The 19,953-nt window shown below is 38.1% G+C and overlaps 2 protein-coding genes and 1 non-coding gene across 3 annotated transcripts; all 3 read right to left on the bottom strand.

Moving 5' to 3' along the window:
* Positions 1-12,856: 12,856 nt before the first annotated feature.
* Positions 12,857-13,272, bottom strand: LOC120251322. The gene is made up of 2 exons (XM_039259871.1): positions 13,231-13,272; positions 12,857-13,138 (listed from the first exon to the last, which is right to left on the bottom strand). Exons 1-2 carry the CDS (start codon positions 13,270-13,272, stop codon positions 12,857-12,859), a joined length of 324 nt encoding a protein of 107 aa, XP_039115805.1.
* Positions 13,273-13,660: 388 nt separating this feature from the next.
* LOC120251321 (zinc finger MYM-type protein 1-like) lies at positions 13,661-19,516 on the bottom strand. The gene is made up of 4 exons (XM_039259870.1): positions 19,493-19,516; positions 16,603-16,693; positions 15,314-15,379; positions 13,661-14,724 (listed from the first exon to the last, which is right to left on the bottom strand). Exons 1-4 carry the CDS (start codon positions 19,514-19,516, stop codon positions 13,661-13,663), a joined length of 1,245 nt encoding a protein of 414 aa, XP_039115804.1.
* On the bottom strand, positions 17,923-18,028 carry LOC120252355. The gene has a single exon (XR_005533892.1). It is a non-coding gene; the product is annotated as a small nucleolar RNA R71 (small nucleolar RNA).
* Positions 19,517-19,953: the final 437 nt, after the last annotated feature.

Genomic DNA, 19,953 nt, shown 5'->3' with positions numbered 1-19,953 from the left:
ATACCCCAAATGCACATTTCATAGGGTTCATCCTCGTTATATTTCCTAATACGATCGAACACCGCTCTTAAGTCATTAAGGTGTTGATCTTTTGATTGTGTCTTCACCACCAAATCATCTACATAGCACTCTACGACTTGGTGAATCAAATCATCAAAAATCTTCGCCAGTAGCTCTTTGATATGTTGCCCCTGCGATTCTTTTGAAGTCCAAATGGCATAACTTTATAGCAGTAGATGCCTATTTGTGTCCGGAATCGCAGATGTTTTCATCCTCCTGGTCCATCTTGATTTGGTTGTACCCAGAGAAACCATCCATGAAAGAAAAACATCTCATAAGAGGAAGTGTTATCAATCATGATCTCCATAACGGTAGTGGAAAATCATCCTTGGGGACATGCTTTGTTTTAAGTCCCTAAAGTCCACACATAATTCCGATTTGCCCATTCTTCTTCTTGACGGGCACTATGTCAGTAATCCAATTAGGTACTTTTCCTCCCTTATGAAACCAAATTTTCATTAGTTCTTAGTTTCTTCAATGACGCTCCCTCCAGGGATCAAAACTTCATCTTCCTTGGTGCTTGTTTTACTGGTGGAAAACATGGGTCGATGGCGAGCTTATGCACTGCTACTCCTGTGTCAAGCCCTGGCATCTCCTTATAACTCCATGCAAAACAGTCAATATACTCCACAAGAATGTTTTTGAATGGCTTCTTTCTCTTCGAGCTAGTTGTGCACTTAAAAAGTGGGTTTAGGATCGTCCTCACTTCCCAAGTTGATTTCTACCAACTCATCAATTGTAGCTTGACCTCCATCTTCAAGTTCGGAGTGCATCCTTCAATTTTATATCTTTCATGAGGTGGTCATCCGATACTTCTTCACCGGATCTTCATCTCCTGCAGACTCGACCTTCAATAGCCGACACCATGCGACATTCACATATTTGCTCATCTTGAAACCTCAAGACCCCTCTTTTGCTCAAGCCTCTGGCCTTGCATAGCAATCTTGAAAGGATGCCAAAGCTTCTCAAATAGAATATGCCTGCTCTCTTGAATGCTTCAAACTAACCCCCAGACTTTTGCTTTTATCAACTCTCTTAGCTTAGGAGGATAGTAGTTTGAACCTCAAAGGCCAAGGTTCTTCATCTTCCATCGGCTTGTTCGATCAAGATATCTTCATCATCAGATTTATGGGATCGGGACTTATAAAAAGAGAATCCCTCTCTCCTCTTGGTGGCGAGAAGGCACATAGAAGGTAATGAGCCCTCTCACGAAGTTAACATGCAGCTCATCCAGAGCTTTTGTAAAGGCCTTCCAGTATTCTTGTAACATCACGAGAGCTTTTTAACCGGAACTTCATCATTATCATCTTCTGTTTTAATTGGTAGAAATGAAAGTTCTTCTCCTTCAGAACCATCACTTCCAAAATATCGGCTCCTCTTGTGACGACAAGAAGTTGAGTGAGCGATTTGTATGTCTTCATGATCTTTTTCTTCTTCGGAAGACTCTGTGTCACTTCTAAAGTGCGGTTTCAAAGGCAGAAATGAAACCTTCTTCTAAGTGAGCTTGGTAGTTTTAGTAACTTTCATAAGAGCGTCATCTTTGGCTGTAGAAAGCTTGCCCCCTTTTGGTGTATCCACAAAATATCTTGCATCCTCATAGTTGATTTCATGCACACCAAATGGTTGAATCTCACCCTCTATGCGGTATACATCATCATCCTTCATGTACTTCAAATATTGGTGCAAAGTGGAAGGAACCACATAATTTTCATGCCGCCATGGTCTTCCCAACAATGCTCTATAGTAAGCATCTGTGTTGATAACATGAAACTTCACATCTGACGTAAGCTTCCCAATCTTAAAAGGGAGAGTAATTGACCCAAAGGCCTTTTGGCTATGCTGGTTAAAGCCTTGTACCACAATCTTTTCAGCTGATAGGTGATATGTCTCCAACGCCAAGGCATGCAAAGTCTTTAGTGTCATCAGATTTACTGATGAGCCTGGATCAATGAGGATTCGGTTGACCCTTGTCTCATCACAAGACCCAGTAACATATAAGGGCCTATTGTGCTCCTTTGTCCCCAACAACAAGTCCCTCTCTGAGAAATTAATCACCGGAGAACCAAATGCGTAGAGAGCTTCTGTCATATGAGTTTCAGCAAAATAAGCTTGATACTCTTCTGGGTTTTGCAAGACATGGATCAATGTGTCTCTGAGCTCCTGTGACATCATCAGCGCATCAAAAACACTTAGTTGAGCTGGAATCTTCTTCAAGTGGGCAGTAATATTGTAATCTTGTGTCTTCAAAGTAGAAGTCTTCCGTGGTTGCACAATATCTTCATTAACATCAATCACTTTCTCTTTCCCTTTATCTTTAGTGCCACGTGCTTGCTCGAGAAGCCTTCGCACGTTGTTAATCCTTCGAGGCTCCTCTTCCTCATCTTGGTGGATGCACCCATTATCATGCCTTTGTCAAGGCATAGCATGTACCTGACATCTCAAAATACTCCTCAGGTAGGCTTACGGCACCTGACTTGAGTACTTTATGTAACCAGCTCTTGAAACCATTGCAATCTTCCAATGTATGCCCTATCAAATGATGAAAAGGACAATACTTAGGATGATTTTTAATATTTATAGTAACATCCCTTTTCTCCTTTAGAAGCAATAACCCTTCCTCCACATCTTCTGAAATAATTCTTGAATTTTATCTCCTCTTATGGAGAAGCTTCCATCTCTTACATTGCTTAGAAGATGAGGTACTCTTCCTTCCTCCATGTCAACTCTTCGATCTTCACTATGGTGAAGATGTGTCTCCTCTTGACAAAAAGAAAGATTCATAGGTTCCATGATCCCAGACTCATTCCAAGGGGCATCACCATCTGGAATATGTGGCTTTTGATGAGTGAGGTCATATGCCACCTCTTTGATGAAGGATGGAATCTCTTCATATGGCATCACCTTTCTAAGTATTTTATACTTAGGTGCTCTTCTTGATTTCTCTCTTGGATAATGCTGGTTTGCTTGACAAGATTGTGTTGAAGCTTCCTGCAACCTCGCATTCGCCATTCGAACCCTTTCCTTAAAAGCTTGTTTCTTTTTCTGCTTTTTACTCACATATGGTCTCCCATGTCTATCATATAACTGCTCAGGTACAAAATCATCCTCATCTAGATAGTGGAGCTCAAGTTCATCTTCATCATTAACATTATCCCAAGCTTCTTCTTCATATATGGTAATAACTCGACAAGTCTCAACCATGGGCTCTTCATCTTGAGACTCGTTCAAGTCTGAGAGTAGCTCCTTGACCTCATCAGGAAAATAATCACCTAATGTAATTAGGGCTCTCTCCTTTTGCTGATAATCTTCCAAGGAGTCAATATATTCCTCAATAATTGACTTCTTATAATGGAATTCAGCAGGCTTCACTTGGTTCTGCTTCTTTTTCTTGTTCTTGATCTTTTTATTCTTCTTGGATTTTTGCTTGGGCTTCTCATCGGGTTCTTGAGCTCTCCGCCACTTGATACCTGTGGAGCTCTCCCAACTTCTTCAACATTTTTTTCTTGACTTCTTTGAGATGAAAAATTTCCCATAAGCCTTCCGAACTCCAAGAGGAGCAGTGCCCTTGGGAACTTGAAATCCTCCCTCGCCTTGCATGCCTTCCGATATGGCCCCCCGTGATCTTGCCCCCACAAAGTTTCTTCTTGTAGTACAACTCGACACATAGTTGGTATGCTCTGCTGGTTGATCGAGCAACACATTTTTTTAGATAAAGTAATCTTCCTTCTTGATACCGCCGCTCAATCCAATCTTTAAATACATAGCGCTTCTCAATTGAATGACCCAATATTCTATGGTATGGGATGTAAATTTGGGTGATCTTTCTTGTTCCGCTTTCTTCCGGTCGCTTGCTCTCCCGAGAATCGCAAACCCACCTTCAATGCATCTTTGAATATCTTCATCACTTTGTCTCTTCTAAAGGAATACTTTTTGGTCATCCTCCCTTGAAGAGAACTTATAGGCTTGGGCGGTTCACTTCCACTCCCAAGTGATGGTGGTTTTGGCTTATCATAATTTGCTGATGTAGTGCTCTCCTTTACTTTATCGACTGCAAAGGCCACATGCTTAACACCTTCCCTGCTTTCTTGGCTTTTTCTTTGTCTCACTTTTAGTGGGTTGCATTGTGGATACCACCCTTGGACTAGTTCTTTCCAATTTTTTGACTTGAGAGATTAAGTCTTGGAAGGTATGAATATCGGACGAGCTGAGAAATGGAGCCATCCAATTATCAATATTCCCTACCAATAGCCCCACTCGCTAGCATCCGATCAAGTGGTCGCTCACACTTGATGCTCAAGTTGCGCCATCTCATCACATAATCTATGACCTTCTCATCCTTGTTCTCGCTTTTGTATTAGCCAAATCACCTATAGTGATTTTTATCAAGAACTCCGCCAAATCGGACCCTAAAGGAGTCCTCTCATCTGCCATGTCTCGAATGGATTCAGTTGTAGGTTTGCATACCATTCAAAAAGCCACCCCAGCTTAAACTAGCGGCAAAATTGTCTTAACAATAAAGATGGGTTGTTGCTTGTGTCCCCACATGCTGTTATGAAATGAGCTAAATGTTGATCAGGGTTCCCTAAGCCGTTAAACTCGCTTTGAACTTGGGAACATTGTATCCCTTAGGATAAGCCACTTGATCATGAAAGCTTGAGTAGGGCTTGTCATCATCACTTTTCAAAGGTAGCACCCTTTGGCTTTGCTTTTAATTGTGCAAAGAACTATCTTTTTGCACTTCTTCTCGAGACACCATTGGCTCCGCATCGCTGATGTTCCAGCTTGCTCATGCAACCCAAGAACTTCTTCTTCATCATCTTCTTCTTCTCGGATAACTTGTACGGATGGTGCTTGCCTATGAACCCTTGAATTATCATGGAGCATATTCTGGACTTGATCACTCAAACGAGAGATCACACCGCTTAAAGATGCAACAACCCTGCATCATAGATATGTGATCTTTTCTCGTTGATCCAATTGCTTTTTTTAATCTTGCAAACATTGGATCTTTTGTTTGATGTAAAAAAATAAGGTTGTCGCCTTTCTTCTTCACTTGAATCATTATTCCTCCTAGGAGGAGTTTCAAACCCACCGTTTGCGATGAAGGATTTTTGCCCTTTCTTGTGCCCTTTCTTGTAATACTTGATTAAAATCATCTTGTTGCATGCCACTTGTACCAACCGTTGTCTTCTTTCTCAGCCTAGTGAAGGGACGCCCGTTCGTGTGGGTGTTCGGACTTCTCAAGAATCACACGCATAGTGTGTACTTCTAGATCCTTCATTTCTTCATCTGGTTTCCTTATCCACTGGAACCTTGAACGATGAGCAGAGGGTGTGGTCCTCTTGTAAGCTTGCTTCTTTGTTATGGCAAGCCTATCAAATACAGAAGCTCGCGACTTTGAAAGTAAATTCTTTTTCTTTAAATAGAACTCCCTCGGTGTCATCTTTTCAGTTTGCAGCTTCCTGTAGGAGGTGTAGTTATCATAAATCTTCTTGGAAAAAGTGCTCTTGGAATTGTAGGACTTCGGTGGCCTGCCCCCTTTCATCATGCTACTTTGTGAAGATCGAAGCTCACCAGTTGTGGAGTTCTCCTTCACCATTCTCAGCGGTGTGAAAGAGTTGGTAAATGAATTTGAAGAGCCATTCCCCGAGCCTTGGAACGAGACAAAACTCGCCTTCTCCTGAGGTGAGGGTGTCTTCCTCTTGGTCAGCCTTGGGCGCCCCATCATAAAGGATTTTGTTGAGGTAACCTTGGGCTTCTTGAAGATACCACTCTTTTCTCCTTCAGTCGTGATTTTGAATGAAGGTTCTTCTTCGTCCTCTCCTCCCTTAATGTTCATGAATTTCTTTGGGAAGTTGAGTCGGTCAAAAACAGATGCTTTAGCAGCAATGGCATTCTCTTTGACCTCAGCAGGTGGTATAACATTCGGTCGTCGTCCCCTTGATGGCAAGCATGGGATTTGAACCTCAGTTGGTGATGACGGTGGGCTTGGCACAAAGTTGACATATTCTGAAACAGTGCCAAATTTGATCTCAGCTCCAGCAACGCCAGTGTACACAGAAGCATAAGGAAGCTTCACTTGAGTGCCTTCACCAAGGAAAATGGTGCATGATGCAGCTGTATTGTTGGTGTTGTTTGTTGGTGCCATTGCAAAAACCTGCAAAGGAAAACATCGTGTTAACAACACTGGTAATTTTTTTATCTATTTTTTTTCACTTTCTCATTCACACTTTGTTCCAAAGATGGGAGGAGAAGTTAGTTCCCACCGGGCGTGCCAGACTTTGTGGGCTCCTTTCTTTCCACCCGGCCTTTAATTGGGATTGACCGGTTGAAAAGCATGGATCACAAATCAAAATTTTAATTTTTTTATATTTCAGATAATCATGGGTTCATAACTCCTATTAAGGCAAGCCCTTAATATTAATTACCCCAGACAATGTCATGGTAACCTCCGATTAAGGAACAAGTGTGAATGAGAAGTAACTGAGTAAACATAATAATTTTTTTATATTTAATTATAATGATGCATGCGAATACATGATCATAGACAAGAATACAAAGGTAAGAGAGAGATTCTCTAAGAGAGCTTAACAAGAGATTTTTTTAGAAAGAGCTATTTTTATCATGCTCTTCAAAAATTTATTTTTTTAGCTGGCGCTCTTAGCTCCTATACTGAAAGTGTGTCAGAAGACCCTCTTAGCTTCGTGGATGTAGCTCTCCTCGATTTTTTTATGTGGATTTGTGTCTTGACACATAGCTTAGTCCAAGCTGCGGCCACTCTACATTTACGAGTTACCTACTTGGTCACTTTCGCTTCTTTTATCGCTGAAGACTTTGGCTCTTTGCGCTTGTAAAATCTCCAGCTCCTTGACTTGTGAAACTCCTCAAGTCTTTGGCTTCTTGGTGCCTCAAAACTTCAGAGTTGCATTTGTCGTTTACATGATGCATTTTAGGTTTTAGCTTTTCAATGCTTTTGAGCCTTGACCATTTGATTCTTTTTTTTTTTAGTCGTGACCTCAAACATGGTTAGGTCATTAACTTGATAATTTTGTCTTGATTTTAAAATGGACCTCTTACTCATTTTTTTTGAAAGAAAAAAAAACCTCACAATGGGCTTAGGAAAATCTTTGCCAACTCAACTTTTTTTCGATGAGTGTTGACGAGAAACATTTTTTTTTTTTGCGAAAATTTTCATTCATTTTTTTTTCATTCATCATCATTTTTCCCTGTGAAATTTTCATTTTTTACTCTTCCTTTCATTTCAAGAAAAGATCGTACTTTTCATTGTACCTCTTTTCACTCCAACGGGTGTCAAAAGACCTCCAAGTGAGCTTAAAGAAATCTTTGTCAACTCTTCCCTTTTTTATGAATGTTGATGAGAGATATTTTTTGTGAACTTTTCATTTTTTATCACTTCAAGGAATTTTTTTACTTTTCTTTTCATTTTCACCTTTTTACTCCAATGAGTGTCAAAAGACCTCAAAGTGAGCTTGAAGAAAGAGTTTGATTTTTTTTATGAAAAATTTCTCTTTACCCCAAGAGTGTCAAGACTTTAAGGTGGAATTAGAGAGAATTTTATGAAAATTTCTCGTTACCCCAAGAAAGCCAAAGCTCAAGGTGGAATTAGAGAGAAATATGAAAATTTTCTCGTTACGCCAAGAAAACCAAGGCTTCAAGGTGGAATTAGAGAGAATTTTATGAAAAATTTTTCTCGCTACTCCCAAGAAAGCCAAAGCTCAAGGTGGAATTAGAGAGATTTAAGAAAAATTTTTCTCACTACTCCCAAGAAAGCCAAAGTTCAAGGTGGAATTAGAGAGAATTTTATGAAAATTTCTCGTTACCCCAAGAAAGCCAAAGCTCAAGGTGGAATTAGAGAGAATATGAAGATTTTCTCATTACCCCAAGAAAGCCAAAGCTCAAGGTGGAATTAGAGAAATTTAAGAAAAATTTTCTCGTTACCCCAACAAAGCCAAAGCTCAATGTGGAATTAGAGAAAATATGAAAATTTTCTCGTTACCCCAAGATAGCCAAAGCTCAAGGTGGAATTAGAGAAAATATGAAAATTTTTCCGTTACCCCAAGAAAGCCAAGGCATCAAGGTGGAATTAGAGAAAATTTGAAAATTTTCTCGTTACCCCAAGAAAGCCAAAGCTCAAGGTGGAATTAGAGAAAATTTTATGAAGATTTCTCGTTACCCCAAGAAAATTAAGGTGGAATTAGAGAAATTTCATAGGATTTTAAAAGAGGAGTCCTGCAAAGAAAATTACCAAAATAAACCTACTCAAATTCATCCTTCATTTTTTTTCTCATTTTTTTTATTCTCACTTTTTAACTCATCCTTTCTTTTCTCTTTTTTTTTTCGCTTCTTTTTTTTTCTCACCCTTCCATTTTTTTTTTATATTTTTCTTTTCTCCTTTTTTTATTACTTTTCATCTCTTCTCTTTTTTTACTACTCCCTTTTATTTTTATTTTTTTTTCTTTTTTTTTACTCACTCTTTCATTTTTCATATCTCTTTCTTTTCCACTCACCCTTCCATTTTTCCACATTTTTTTTTAACAGCAGCCTCATCTTCTAGCCAGTTTTCCTCATTTCTTTTGCCAACTAAAATTTCAGTTGCTCTCGGATTTAAATGAACCCTTCGACATTTGATTCTTGCATACTAGTCTTCAAACTTTTAGAAGAGGCTATTAATACAAGACCAAGATCAGGCTTAACCAATGCTTCATTCTTTTTTTATTCTCTTGCAAAGGCATAGAAACGTAAATCCCCTAGCTCATATCTTTTGACTCCATGGGGCCCATACAACCATTATCACCGATTGAAAAAAATGGTTTCGTGCACAAGCGTCAAGGGAGAGAGGAAAAGAAAGGAAACACTGAACGAGAGAGGAAAGAAATACGTGCTAATGCATGCACGTACATGTGATTCCCTTTAAATGCATGAAATATATATATATATATATATATATATATATATATTTTTAAAGAAAAAAAGGTTCAGGCTAAGACATATGCGTTCATGCATGAAAAGAAATTATATATATTTTGAGAGAGAGAGAAAGCATGAACGAGAGAGAAGAGAGAATACTGCATGTGTTTTTTCCTCTTTAAAAGCATGAACATAATTATATATATATATATATTTAGAGAGAGACAGTGAGAGAGAGAAAAGAAAAAGAAAAAAAACAGGATATCAATGCATGCACATGCATGGTTGCCTTTCTTTAAATGCATGAAAAAACATTAAAAAAATTCATACTAACATGGGCACAGGCATCCGGTTCTCTTTACATGCAAAAATAATTTAATTTTTTTTTAAAAAGAGAAACAAAGCCATGATACCTTCCAATCGTCCCCTTTTTTATCTGCCGAAGCTCTCTACGTCCTATCCTTCCTTGTTCTTTCCTCTATCTTTTCTTCTCTCTTCTTTTTTCCAGTCTCCCCTTGTTCTGTCTCTCCTTTTTTCCTTTTGTTTTTTTTAAAAAAATCTTCCCCTCTTCTCCTTAGGCCCCGAAGATCCTCAACACCCCGAAGAATCTCCAACTCCCAGGAGATTTTTTTATTTTTTTTATTTTTCTATTTTTTTTAATTTTTTTATATTTTTGAATTCAAAATTTCCTATCTTATCCATAATATATATTTTCATATATATTTGAATTTCTCTCCTTTTTATTATTATATTTTATTCATTATTATAAAATATATATGTATATTTTTTTTTAAATTTCAAACGACATGTATATATATCTTCAAATATATATACATATATTCTCTCTCCTCTTTTTTTATATCATTATTATTATTATTATTTTATTATTTTTTATTTACCCCCCTACTTTCATTTGGAATAGGATAATGCCCCTTAACTCCTTTTTTTGCTCCTATTTGAAGTAGGAGAATATGATTTATCACTATGATTTTTATTTATCTCCTTTTTTTGTTTGATATGAATTCAAAGCACAATGCTAATTTCCTAATGGGATTAGGAATAATAATTTTCTATATAAACAGCCATATTTTCCGAGTCCTCGAATTATCCACACCCATTGTTCATAATGATAGATTCTAAGCAAACAGAGATCCCACTAACTTTATTTCTTCCTTTTTTTTTAAGCAAACTCTCCATGTCAACTCTAACGCAGCCATATTTTCTGCTTTAACATACAATATATACATATTATCCAACAGATCCCTCATCGAAATAAACATAACCACCTAGAGTTCCATTTAAAATTTCTCCTAATTCCTCTTTCCTCCCTTCTCTTTGCAGTTAATCTCACATGGGCCGGGCCCACCACTTTAATTCTGTCTGGCTTTGATTTTGAGAATGCATTTATATAAATATGAACTCATTAATAGCAAGGATTTAAAAATAGGATCAGACTGATCACCAAATTGGTTCAGCCATATAAATTAAACCGGTTTTGATCGAACCGATTATGAACCGGATTTAGATAGGGAACCGGTGAATCGGTGCGACCAAACCGGGTTTAAAAAAATTAAAAATTTCAATAAAGTTGAAATTTAAAAACAGCAAGAGGGGCGGAGGAGCGACGGCGAGGTCGGCAGCGTGGAGGAGGGGCCCTGTTGTCGCTAGCTCGCTGGTCGCAGAACATCCAGTATACGATGGGTGCGGTGGAGGAGGAAGAGGATGGTTTGAGGACACGGATCCGGCCGCCATGGATGAGGCCTGGCTGGAGAGGATGCACGTTGGCCATGGAGTTCGGGACCACGAACGACAGTTGAAGCGCGGAGCAGCAATGACTGAAATGCAAAGGTTTAGGCTATCTTCATATATTGCGTTGATTATTTATTATTATTATTATTATTATTATTATTATTATTATTATTATTATTATTATTATTATTTTGAAAAGTTACTGCAACCATCAAGAGATTTTTTTTTTTGTTATTATGATTTATGGCCAAAATAATTTAGAGGTTTATAAGGTTATTTATTCAAAGACAACTTCGGCCTGTGTTAAGTAGTTGGCTTGGTGGTGAAAAGGACATGTTCCTACTTATCAAAATTATTCTTTATTTTTTTAAAAAAATTAAAAAAATAGAAAACTATTGAACTGGCAAGTAGAACAGATTGGATTGGTTGAACCGTAAATCGATTAGCCAACCAGTTCGCTGACCAGTCCGGTTTTTAAATCTTTGATTAATAGTATTAAATATTAACAATTATATATTAAAATAATAATATTAACAATTATATATTAAAATAGATTTGTGAAAACCATGTACAAAACATACGGTGATCTAGGCATATCCTTTTGTTTTCTTTGGTTATTCTCTTCTTACAAATCTATTTTATATTAAAATAGGTTTGTGAAAACCATGCAAAAGATGAGAAACAATATAATTCAGGAAAACTAATTCAGAAATTAAATTTCCAAACCTCCATTGTGGTCTTATTGTGGACAACAAAGTATATATATGCCAGAGAAAGAGTATGGAAATAGCAGAGCACCACATGCAATTTGTCAGGTTAATAGATGATAAAACTTCAATGATAGTAAGAAACAGTGAGAATAACTTGCTACAGTTGTAACCAACTACATCCAAGATAGCAAAAACAATTGTACGTAATATATATATATATATATATATATATATATAAAGTGTGATGGACATAATATATGTTTAAGGAGATTGATGTGTTTATTATTAATAATTAAGATTAAAATAGATTATTTCCTGAGGCCATTCCTATTCAAACATTATATCGCACATATTTAAAAAATGGATATTTTATCTTTAATCATCTTGGATGAAAGATATCAACCTTCGCATTGAATTTGTGAACAAAGGACTAATCAAGACTGAATAAAGTTCCCTGGATTGCAAAAAGATTAAGAAACAAATAACAAAGAACATTAGCATGCTACTAAGGTTAATCAATTATTCACATGTATATATTGATGATGAAATGTATTTAATGTTTTAATTATTTGTTTGTTTCAGCAAGGAGCAGACAAACAACTATGGTTTGCATCAAAGCAATCGCTTACTTATTTGGATGGAAGGTAATTAATTAAATCATTATCAACTTTCACTTCTTCAATTTAACGTTCCAACATGATATAATGTAAATCATGCATGCATGCAGAAACAAGAATCATATTTACAGTGATTAATTGAGAAGAACCTAATCTTATATGTATATATGATGATGAATTTTGCAGTTTTCCTGGTGATTATGGGCTTGATCCTCTTGGTTTATCAGACCCAAAAGGCACTAAAGGATTCATTGAGCCAGTGGCGGTGCCAGACTCCGTCAGAGGGTGGGGCAAAAGTTGACGGAAAAAAAATTTCCAGCCGCTGAATAAACATTCCGACCGGTCAACAAAAAATTTGGCATACAAACATGAAACATAAATACATAAAAAACATATCAAAAGTTAATTGATCTATTCAATAACAAGAAAGTCAAATTAATTCAAAAAAACTTCATTATTATACACAAGTACATGAATAACAACTAATTTTTCCTAACCAATGGAGTACTTCAAGCACCGGAACCTTTGAGAGGTTTCAAATAGTTTTTGCGAGATGCCAACTTTTGAAACCTTTGCATAATTGTTTCTTCATCAATGCTAATGAATATTTTTTTCTCAATGTAACACACCAAACAATCTGACAGAGAGTTCATCCGCAAGTCGGTTGCGCAAATCGGTCTTCACAACATTCATTGCTCGAAAAAAACATCTCTCAACAAAGAGTCGTGGCAACTAGTAACACCAATGCTAGCTCAATGAGTCGATACACCAAAGGAAAAACAAATATGATATTTATGCTTTCACCATCTTTATTGCAAGAGCTCCAACATCAACAAGATTATAGAAATCTGGATCCCCTCTTATAGCATCAATGTAGAGTTCAAGTTGGTAGTGAAGCTCAGCAAGCTCAGCAGTAGAGAAATCTTCAGAGTATAATCTAGCAAGATGGAGTATTTCATGATGATCAAAACGAGCAAAGTTGTTGGAAGGATCAAGACTCAATACACCCTTAAGCAAATTAGTGTTTGCCTCATTGAAACGATTGTTCAATTCTTCAGCAACCTCATCAATTACCTACCATATTTAAAAGACAATTCATTTCAAGTATCAAAACCAATAACATACATATTTATCAATTATAAGAAAATGAAAATAGAATGAAATACCGTTGCAAAGATTTCCACACGGAAATGATGAATATAAGTCATTGGTTCTCCATCAACAAGTGTAATACGACGGCTTTCGATAATTTTCAGTCCATGCTTGGTACTTTTAATTTTATGCTTTTAGACGTAATTCAGTGGTTTCCTTCAACAAATTTTCCCAACCATTTTCTCTATATGCATGTAACTTGCATTTCAATGCTTCAACCATACGAACAGCAGTGGCTATGTTTTTTGATCTTTGGCTTGTAGAATCTTTGATAAAGGATCCGCTACTCCTAAAAATATACAACATTAACTTTCCCGTAAATATAAACTCAAAAAGAACCCATTTTATCCAACAAACCCCTAGCAAAGTGCTCTCGATTTTTTTCCTTATCTCACCATCTTGTTGTATTGCAAAAAAAGCACCTCTTCCAATGAATCCCACATATCAAATAGCCGGAGTAATGTTTTTATAGTGAGAACCCCAACGAGTAGCACCTGGTCGAGCTAAGCTTATTTCTTGATTTTGACCCTGCCCTTTTGAAATCTCACCACTTTGTAGTTTTTGCACAACTTTATCACGGTGTGCTTGTCGAAGAGCATCATGCCTTTTACATGAACTTCCAACCATATTCACAATCATAGAAACGTAATCAAAGAATTGACTCACATCATGATTTTCCTCTGCAGCAGATACAACAACTAACTGGAGTTGGTGAGCAAAACAATTAATATAATTCGCATGCTTGTTTCCATTTAGAATGAGTGCTTTCAATCCATTAAGCTCACCACACATATTAGAAGCTCCATCATAACCTTGACCTCTAAGTCTTGATAGTGACAACCCATTTATCGCAAAGAATTCATCAACAACATTCTTTAAACACTGTGTAGAAGTCTCGATTACATGAACCACTCCAACAAAGCGTTCAACAATTTCTCCTACATCATTGACAAATCTCAAAACCACAGCCATTTGCTCTTTCATAGAACTATCTCGGGCCTCATCAAGCAAAAGAGAAAAGAACTTGTCTCCGATCTCATTCAAAATGACTTTTCTAGTTTCCTTTCCACAAGCTTCAATAATATGCCTTTGAATGGTAGATGAAGTCAATTGATTGTTTTTAGGAGCATTTGATAGCATCACTTTGTTTGCTTCTTCATTATACTTACAAAACCAATTTAAAAGTTCAAGAAAATGGCCTCGGTGCATTGATTTTGGTGACTCATCGTGTCCTCGAAAAGCCAATCCTTCACCCAAAAGATATCGAGCTACTCTTACAACTGTTGTCAACCGAACACGATACTCATCTTCATTAGCAACATTCTTTGAAGAAAAAACAAAATCAATATTCTCCCTTTGGTTTTGATATTGCTCAACCTTAATTCTTGCAAATGTGTGTGGGCTTTCCGGACCTCCTTCATGAGCAATAAAATTTTGCATGCCATTTTTCCAATTACTATACCAAACTTCCGTAAAAGCATCGCCGCCACCTTTATTGCTATTATTTCCTTTATTGGGAAACAAGTATCAATATAAACAAAATGCTTTATCTTTGGAAACACTATACTCTAGCCAAGAAAATCTTTTAAACCAATTAGGGAGAAACCTCCTTTTATTTGTTTGAGGAAATTGATGCCCAACTGGTTGACAACGCCCTTTAGCTAAGTATCTCCTTCTCAATGTATCCCTCATCTCTAAGGGAAAGCTATCAATTGGATTTCTCAAGCCCGGATCACTAACTATATCATTATCGAAAACTTCTACCTCTACACGAGGTCTTTTTCCACTAGCTTGGTCAATAGGAGTTTCATTATTCGTTGTTGATGGTTCGGGAGTTGATGAAGGACTCGGGTTTATTGGCATGAAATACTTTTTCATTTTTGAAATTCCTATTAATAACAATAACAATTTACAATCAATGCATTTAAATAAACAAATCAAAGATCATAAGCATGCAAACAAATGTAAAGCCTCCAAGAATCTAATGGTGAAGTCAATTTACAAAATATCACATGAAAAACTAGAAGTCAAAAAATAAAAAACAACATATTTGGTGATGGAATTCTAAAAAAAAAAAATGATTAAACAAACACTTACCAATATGGCCAATCTTTCTATGTGCAAAGCCAAATCTTGATATCAAATCCAAGAGATGAGATTTTTCTGAAAAACAAACATAATGAGTCAATGCCAAATCTCTAAATTGTTGCCTTTCATTCTAATAATGCATGAGTACAAAATATAAGGAGACAAGTTACTACAATTACAAAGTGGTAATAGGCTAATAACCTAATAGGCTAATAATTCACATGTGATATGACTGACCCTATGAGGCATTTCTACAAACATGTGCTATGCCAACACCAATTAATGATTAGTCTTATATAACTGACTCTATGAGGCATTTCTACAAACATGTAATGTGCAGCCTACCACTCGTGACTCTACATGACTGTCAGCTGTGATTGAAGCAGAAGTGAATTTGCAGATGAATTGATGAAGAGAAACTGAGTTGCAGTTACTGCTGTTGTCTTGGTGTCTTTAGTTTTGAGTAGAAGGGTAATAGGTGTTTTCAGGTGTTTGAATGGTCGTTTTGTTCGTTGAGTTGTGACCGAGAATCAATCAAGGGCTCGTGATGAAATTTGATCAAGTGGAATGGCATTAGTTCGAGGCGACTCATCGAAAAGAGAATGAAGAGAAGCATGGATGGGTCGAGATTAAATCATCATGGATGGATAGCTTTAGTTCGAGGCAAGGCAAGTGGATGGACTTTTGTTCGTTGAGTTGTGACCGAGAATCAATCAAGGGCTGTGATGAATTTGATCAAGTGGAATGACATTAGTTCGAGGCGACTCATCGAAAAAGAGAATGAAGAGAAGCATGGATGGCTGAGATTAAATCATCATGGATGAATAGCTTTAGTTCGAGGCAAGGCAAGTGGATGGACTTTTGTTCATTAAGTTGTGACCAAGAATCAATCAAGGGCTGTGATGAATTTGATCAAGTGGAATGGCATTAGTTTGAGGCAGCTACTGAAAAGAGAATGAAGAGAAGCATGGATGGCTGAGATTAAATCATGAAGTCTAGATGCACAACTCAATCCTCAGGGTTTTTTTTCCCTGTGGAGGGTGTGGCGGATGTCCCTCCTCGCCACACCCCGGCGCCGCCACTGCATTGAGCCAAGATGATGGATGCAAAAATGCCTCAATGAATAATTTGAAGAAAACAAGTTCACCACAAGTTTTAGCCACAGCAAATAACTCAAGAAATGATAGCATTGAAAACAAGTCAAACACAATATGCATACCAGTAAATGCTTGAAAATTGTGCCTTATAACTCAATGCAAATCAATCAACATAAATAATACCCATCAACAACAACATACTAATTGGTGGAACTATTGATAAAACGTCGCCAATGTGCAGCTTGTATAGTATTGTAGTCTTACCAGCAGCATCCGATCCAAGCATTACAACCTAACACAATAACCACAATTCACAAACTTAGCACAAATCTGAAACTTCACTGAAGAAAAGATCCACAAAACTTAAAACCAAGAAAGCAAGAACAAAATTTCACATCCCTATTAACAATCATGAACTAATTGCAATTTTGTACGAGTGTGAGGTGTTGAGATTGTTCGATTTCTCCTCCGGGACATGTATAGAGTCAGGCATGGTTGACCTTAGATTTGGGACCATGTATTGAAGGATCTCCACGACTGATTAATGCATTAGTTAGAAAGCATAATAGAGGGTTTTGCAGTTGAACCGATCGTCCTAGGCGGAACAATATCCAAGTACCTCATTTATATCGATTGCCTTACCTCCCTTTTACTTCTTCTTCTCTTTCTTGTATCTTTTATTCTTGTTTACATTATATTTTGTTAACAAAACCATTATTCATCTTTCACTTGGTTAAGAAACAATTTAAGTATTTTTATTTCCTACTCCTTGTGGATACGATACCCACTCACCTGGGATTTTATTACTCGACAAACCCGTGCACTTGCGGGACATACGCAAGGGGCATTGTCAAGTTTTTGGAGCCGTTGTCAGGCAGTAGGCGTTTAGAGATACTTTGCACTTTGTTTTCTTATCTATTCATTCATTCATTCTATTTCACATCTTCTTTTTCTATCATTGTTCTGATTTGTTTTCTTTCTTTTGGTGCAGCTCCAGGTTATGACCCAAGGAAATCCTTTGACATTGGTTAAAGGAGATCCGGAACTTGAATGTACACTCAGTAGAAGGGGAAAGAACCTGTGCAAGAACCGTCTAATCAAGCTGAAATAGAAGTTGAAGGGTCACATAATATGGTAGAACAGAATGAGCAACAGAGGACACTTTATGATTATGCTAGACCCTCAGTTTTGGGTACACAATCGAGTATTATGCGACCCCCGATCACAGCTCTGAACTTTGAGCTGAAACCGGCATTCATCAAATGATTCAGCAGTAAGAGTAGTTCAACGATTTGGCCGATGAGGACCCAAACAACCACATAGAGAACTTCTTGGAAGTTTGTGATATGCTGAAGATTAATGGTGTATCGGATGATGCTATTAGATTGAGGGCTTTCCCATTCTCTCTCAAGCGAAGAGCCAAGGAGTGGCTTCATTCCTTGCCCATAGCCTCCATCATGACTTGGAGTGAGATGGTCGAAGCTTTTCTTGCTAGGTACTTTCCTCCGGGGAAGTCGGCCAAGCTTTGGGATGAGATATTGTCGTTTGTACAGATGGAGTTAGAATCATTGTTTGAGACATGGGAGTGCTTCAAGGATCTTTTGCAGAGGTGCCCACAACACGAATTTCCCGAATGGATGATTATTCAAACCTTCTACAATGGGTTGAATCCGAGTACAAGGCAATTGTAAGATGGCGCCGCAGGGGGTACAATGGGGAGTAAAACCCTAGAAGAAGCCCGACAGTTAGTGGAGGACATGGCCATGATTAGTTATCAATGGAATGCGCCGGAAAGGAAAAAGGTGGCCGGGCTCCATGAAATAGATGCGGTAACCTTTTTGGCGGCTCAAGTGGAATCATTGAGCAAGAAGTTAGACCTTCTAACTTCTAATAGGGCGGCGACCGTGACTAATTGCACCGGGTGCGGTGGAGGACATCCTCTATCCGATTGCTCGATCTCTATTGGTGATGCATCTTCGGTGGAGAAAGTCTAGTAACACCAACAATCCAGGTTGGAAGAATCATCCCAATTTTTCGTGGAGCAACCAAGGACCACAAAAGGCCATGGCACCGCCGGGTTTCCAACAACAACAAGCCCCGAACATGGAGAACCGAGTTTCAGGCTTGGAGACCCGAATAACTGATTTAGAGAAGGCCTTGACTAGATTTGTGTAAACATCGGATACAAGGTTTCAATCAGTCGAGGCTACACTTCGCAACCACACCACTTCTTTGCACAATCTTGAGAACCAAGTGGGGCAAATTGCGAAATCTCTATTGGAGAGACCACTAGGAAGCTTGCCAAGTAATACCGAGACCAATCCTAAAGAGCATGTGAAGGCAATCACTTTGAAAAGTGGTCGTGAGGTTGAGGGTAGGCTTCCAAGTGAGAAGCCCAATGTAGATGCAACCGATGTCATAGAGGTTGAGGAGGGAGCAAGCAAAAAGAAGGAGGTAGTGGCCCCATCTTTCAAGCCAAGAATCCCTTATCCTTCTAGATTGAAGAATGACCAAGCGGATAAACAGTACAAGAAGTTCCTGAGTTTCTTCAAGCAACTCCACATCAATATTCTTTTTGTTGAGGCATTGTCCCAAATGCCTAAATATGCAAAATTCTTGAAGAACTTGTTGAGCAACAATAGGAAATATGATGAGAGTGCCTCCGTGATTCTAGATGCGTCTTGCTTGGCGGTCTTACAAAAGAATATGCCGAACAAGAAGAATGACCCAGGAGCTTTATCATTCCATGCAACATTAGCAAATTGGGTGAAGAAATGGCATTAGCGGACTCAGGGGCCAGTATCAATGATATTCCTTCTTTTACAAGCTAGGCTTGGAAGAGCCTAGGCCCACTCGGAGGAAATTGCAATTGGCGGACCAAATAGTGAGACATCCGTGGGGGATTATTGAAGATGTGCTTGTCAAAGTTGACAAATATATATTTCCTGTAGATTTTGTGGTGTTGGACGTCGATGAGGATGCGGATGTTCCTTTGATACTTGGGAGGCCATTCTTGCGCACTTCCAAGGCATTGATCGACATGGACGGCGGGGAGTTGACATTGAGGGTTGGAGATAATATGCTCGAATACCGCCTCGCAGAAGCCATGCGACATTTTCTTGACTTTGATTATACTCTTTACTTTCTTAACACTGCTGATGAGATTATTGATGAATACATGTAGAAAATGTTTAATCCGGACCTGTACGAGAGTTTGTTCGACCATGATATGGACAATGAAGAAGTAATGATGCTTGGTATTGAGAAACAAGTACCATCTAACCCGGGGATCATGAAGAAGGTGCTCCGGAAGATGAAGAGGGCAAGGAGATGCCACCGAAAACGCCCCAAGGCTGTTAGGGATGCGCGTGAACTGAACAAGTTAGATGAACCTTTGCTAGGTGGTACCAAGCCAAATGATTCCTCCTCTACCTTCAAGAGACTTTGCTCATCATGCTTTCAAGTTATGGGTAAGAGGGCAACCGTCATCTATGAACCCCCGTTAGGTAAGACAAGGTACGTCAAGCTTAGTGATGTTAAACAAGCGCTTCT

The sequence above is a fragment of the Dioscorea cayenensis genome, chromosome 20 (genome assembly GCF_009730915.1).
Source record: "Dioscorea cayenensis subsp. rotundata cultivar TDr96_F1 chromosome 20, TDr96_F1_v2_PseudoChromosome.rev07_lg8_w22 25.fasta, whole genome shotgun sequence".
Taxonomy (NCBI): Eukaryota; Viridiplantae; Streptophyta; class Magnoliopsida; order Dioscoreales; family Dioscoreaceae; genus Dioscorea; species Dioscorea cayenensis.
The sequence above is the reverse complement of the archived record's forward strand: the minus strand, read 5'-3'. Positions and strand labels throughout refer to the sequence as shown.

Excerpts from the sequence above, each read along its gene's own strand:
- LOC120251322 (XM_039259871.1), bottom strand. The coding sequence starts at position 13,272 with ATGACTTATATTCATCATTTCCGTGTGGAAATCTTTGCAACG. Across the intron at positions 13,139-13,230 it reads GTGTGGAAATCTTTGCAACG|GTAATTGATGAGGTTGCTGA; the intron begins GTATTTCATTCT and ends TAAATATGGTAG.
- LOC120251321 (XM_039259870.1), bottom strand. The coding sequence starts at position 19,516 with ATGTCGCATGGCTTCTGCGAGGCG. Across the intron at positions 16,694-19,492 it reads CGCATGGCTTCTGCGAGGCG|GTTGTAATGCTTGGATCGGA; the intron begins GTATTCGAGCAT and ends TTATTGTGTTAG. Across the intron at positions 14,725-15,313 it reads TAGAAAGATTGGCCATATTG|GAAATAATAGCAATAAAGGT; the intron begins GTAAGTGTTTGT and ends TTCCCAATAAAG.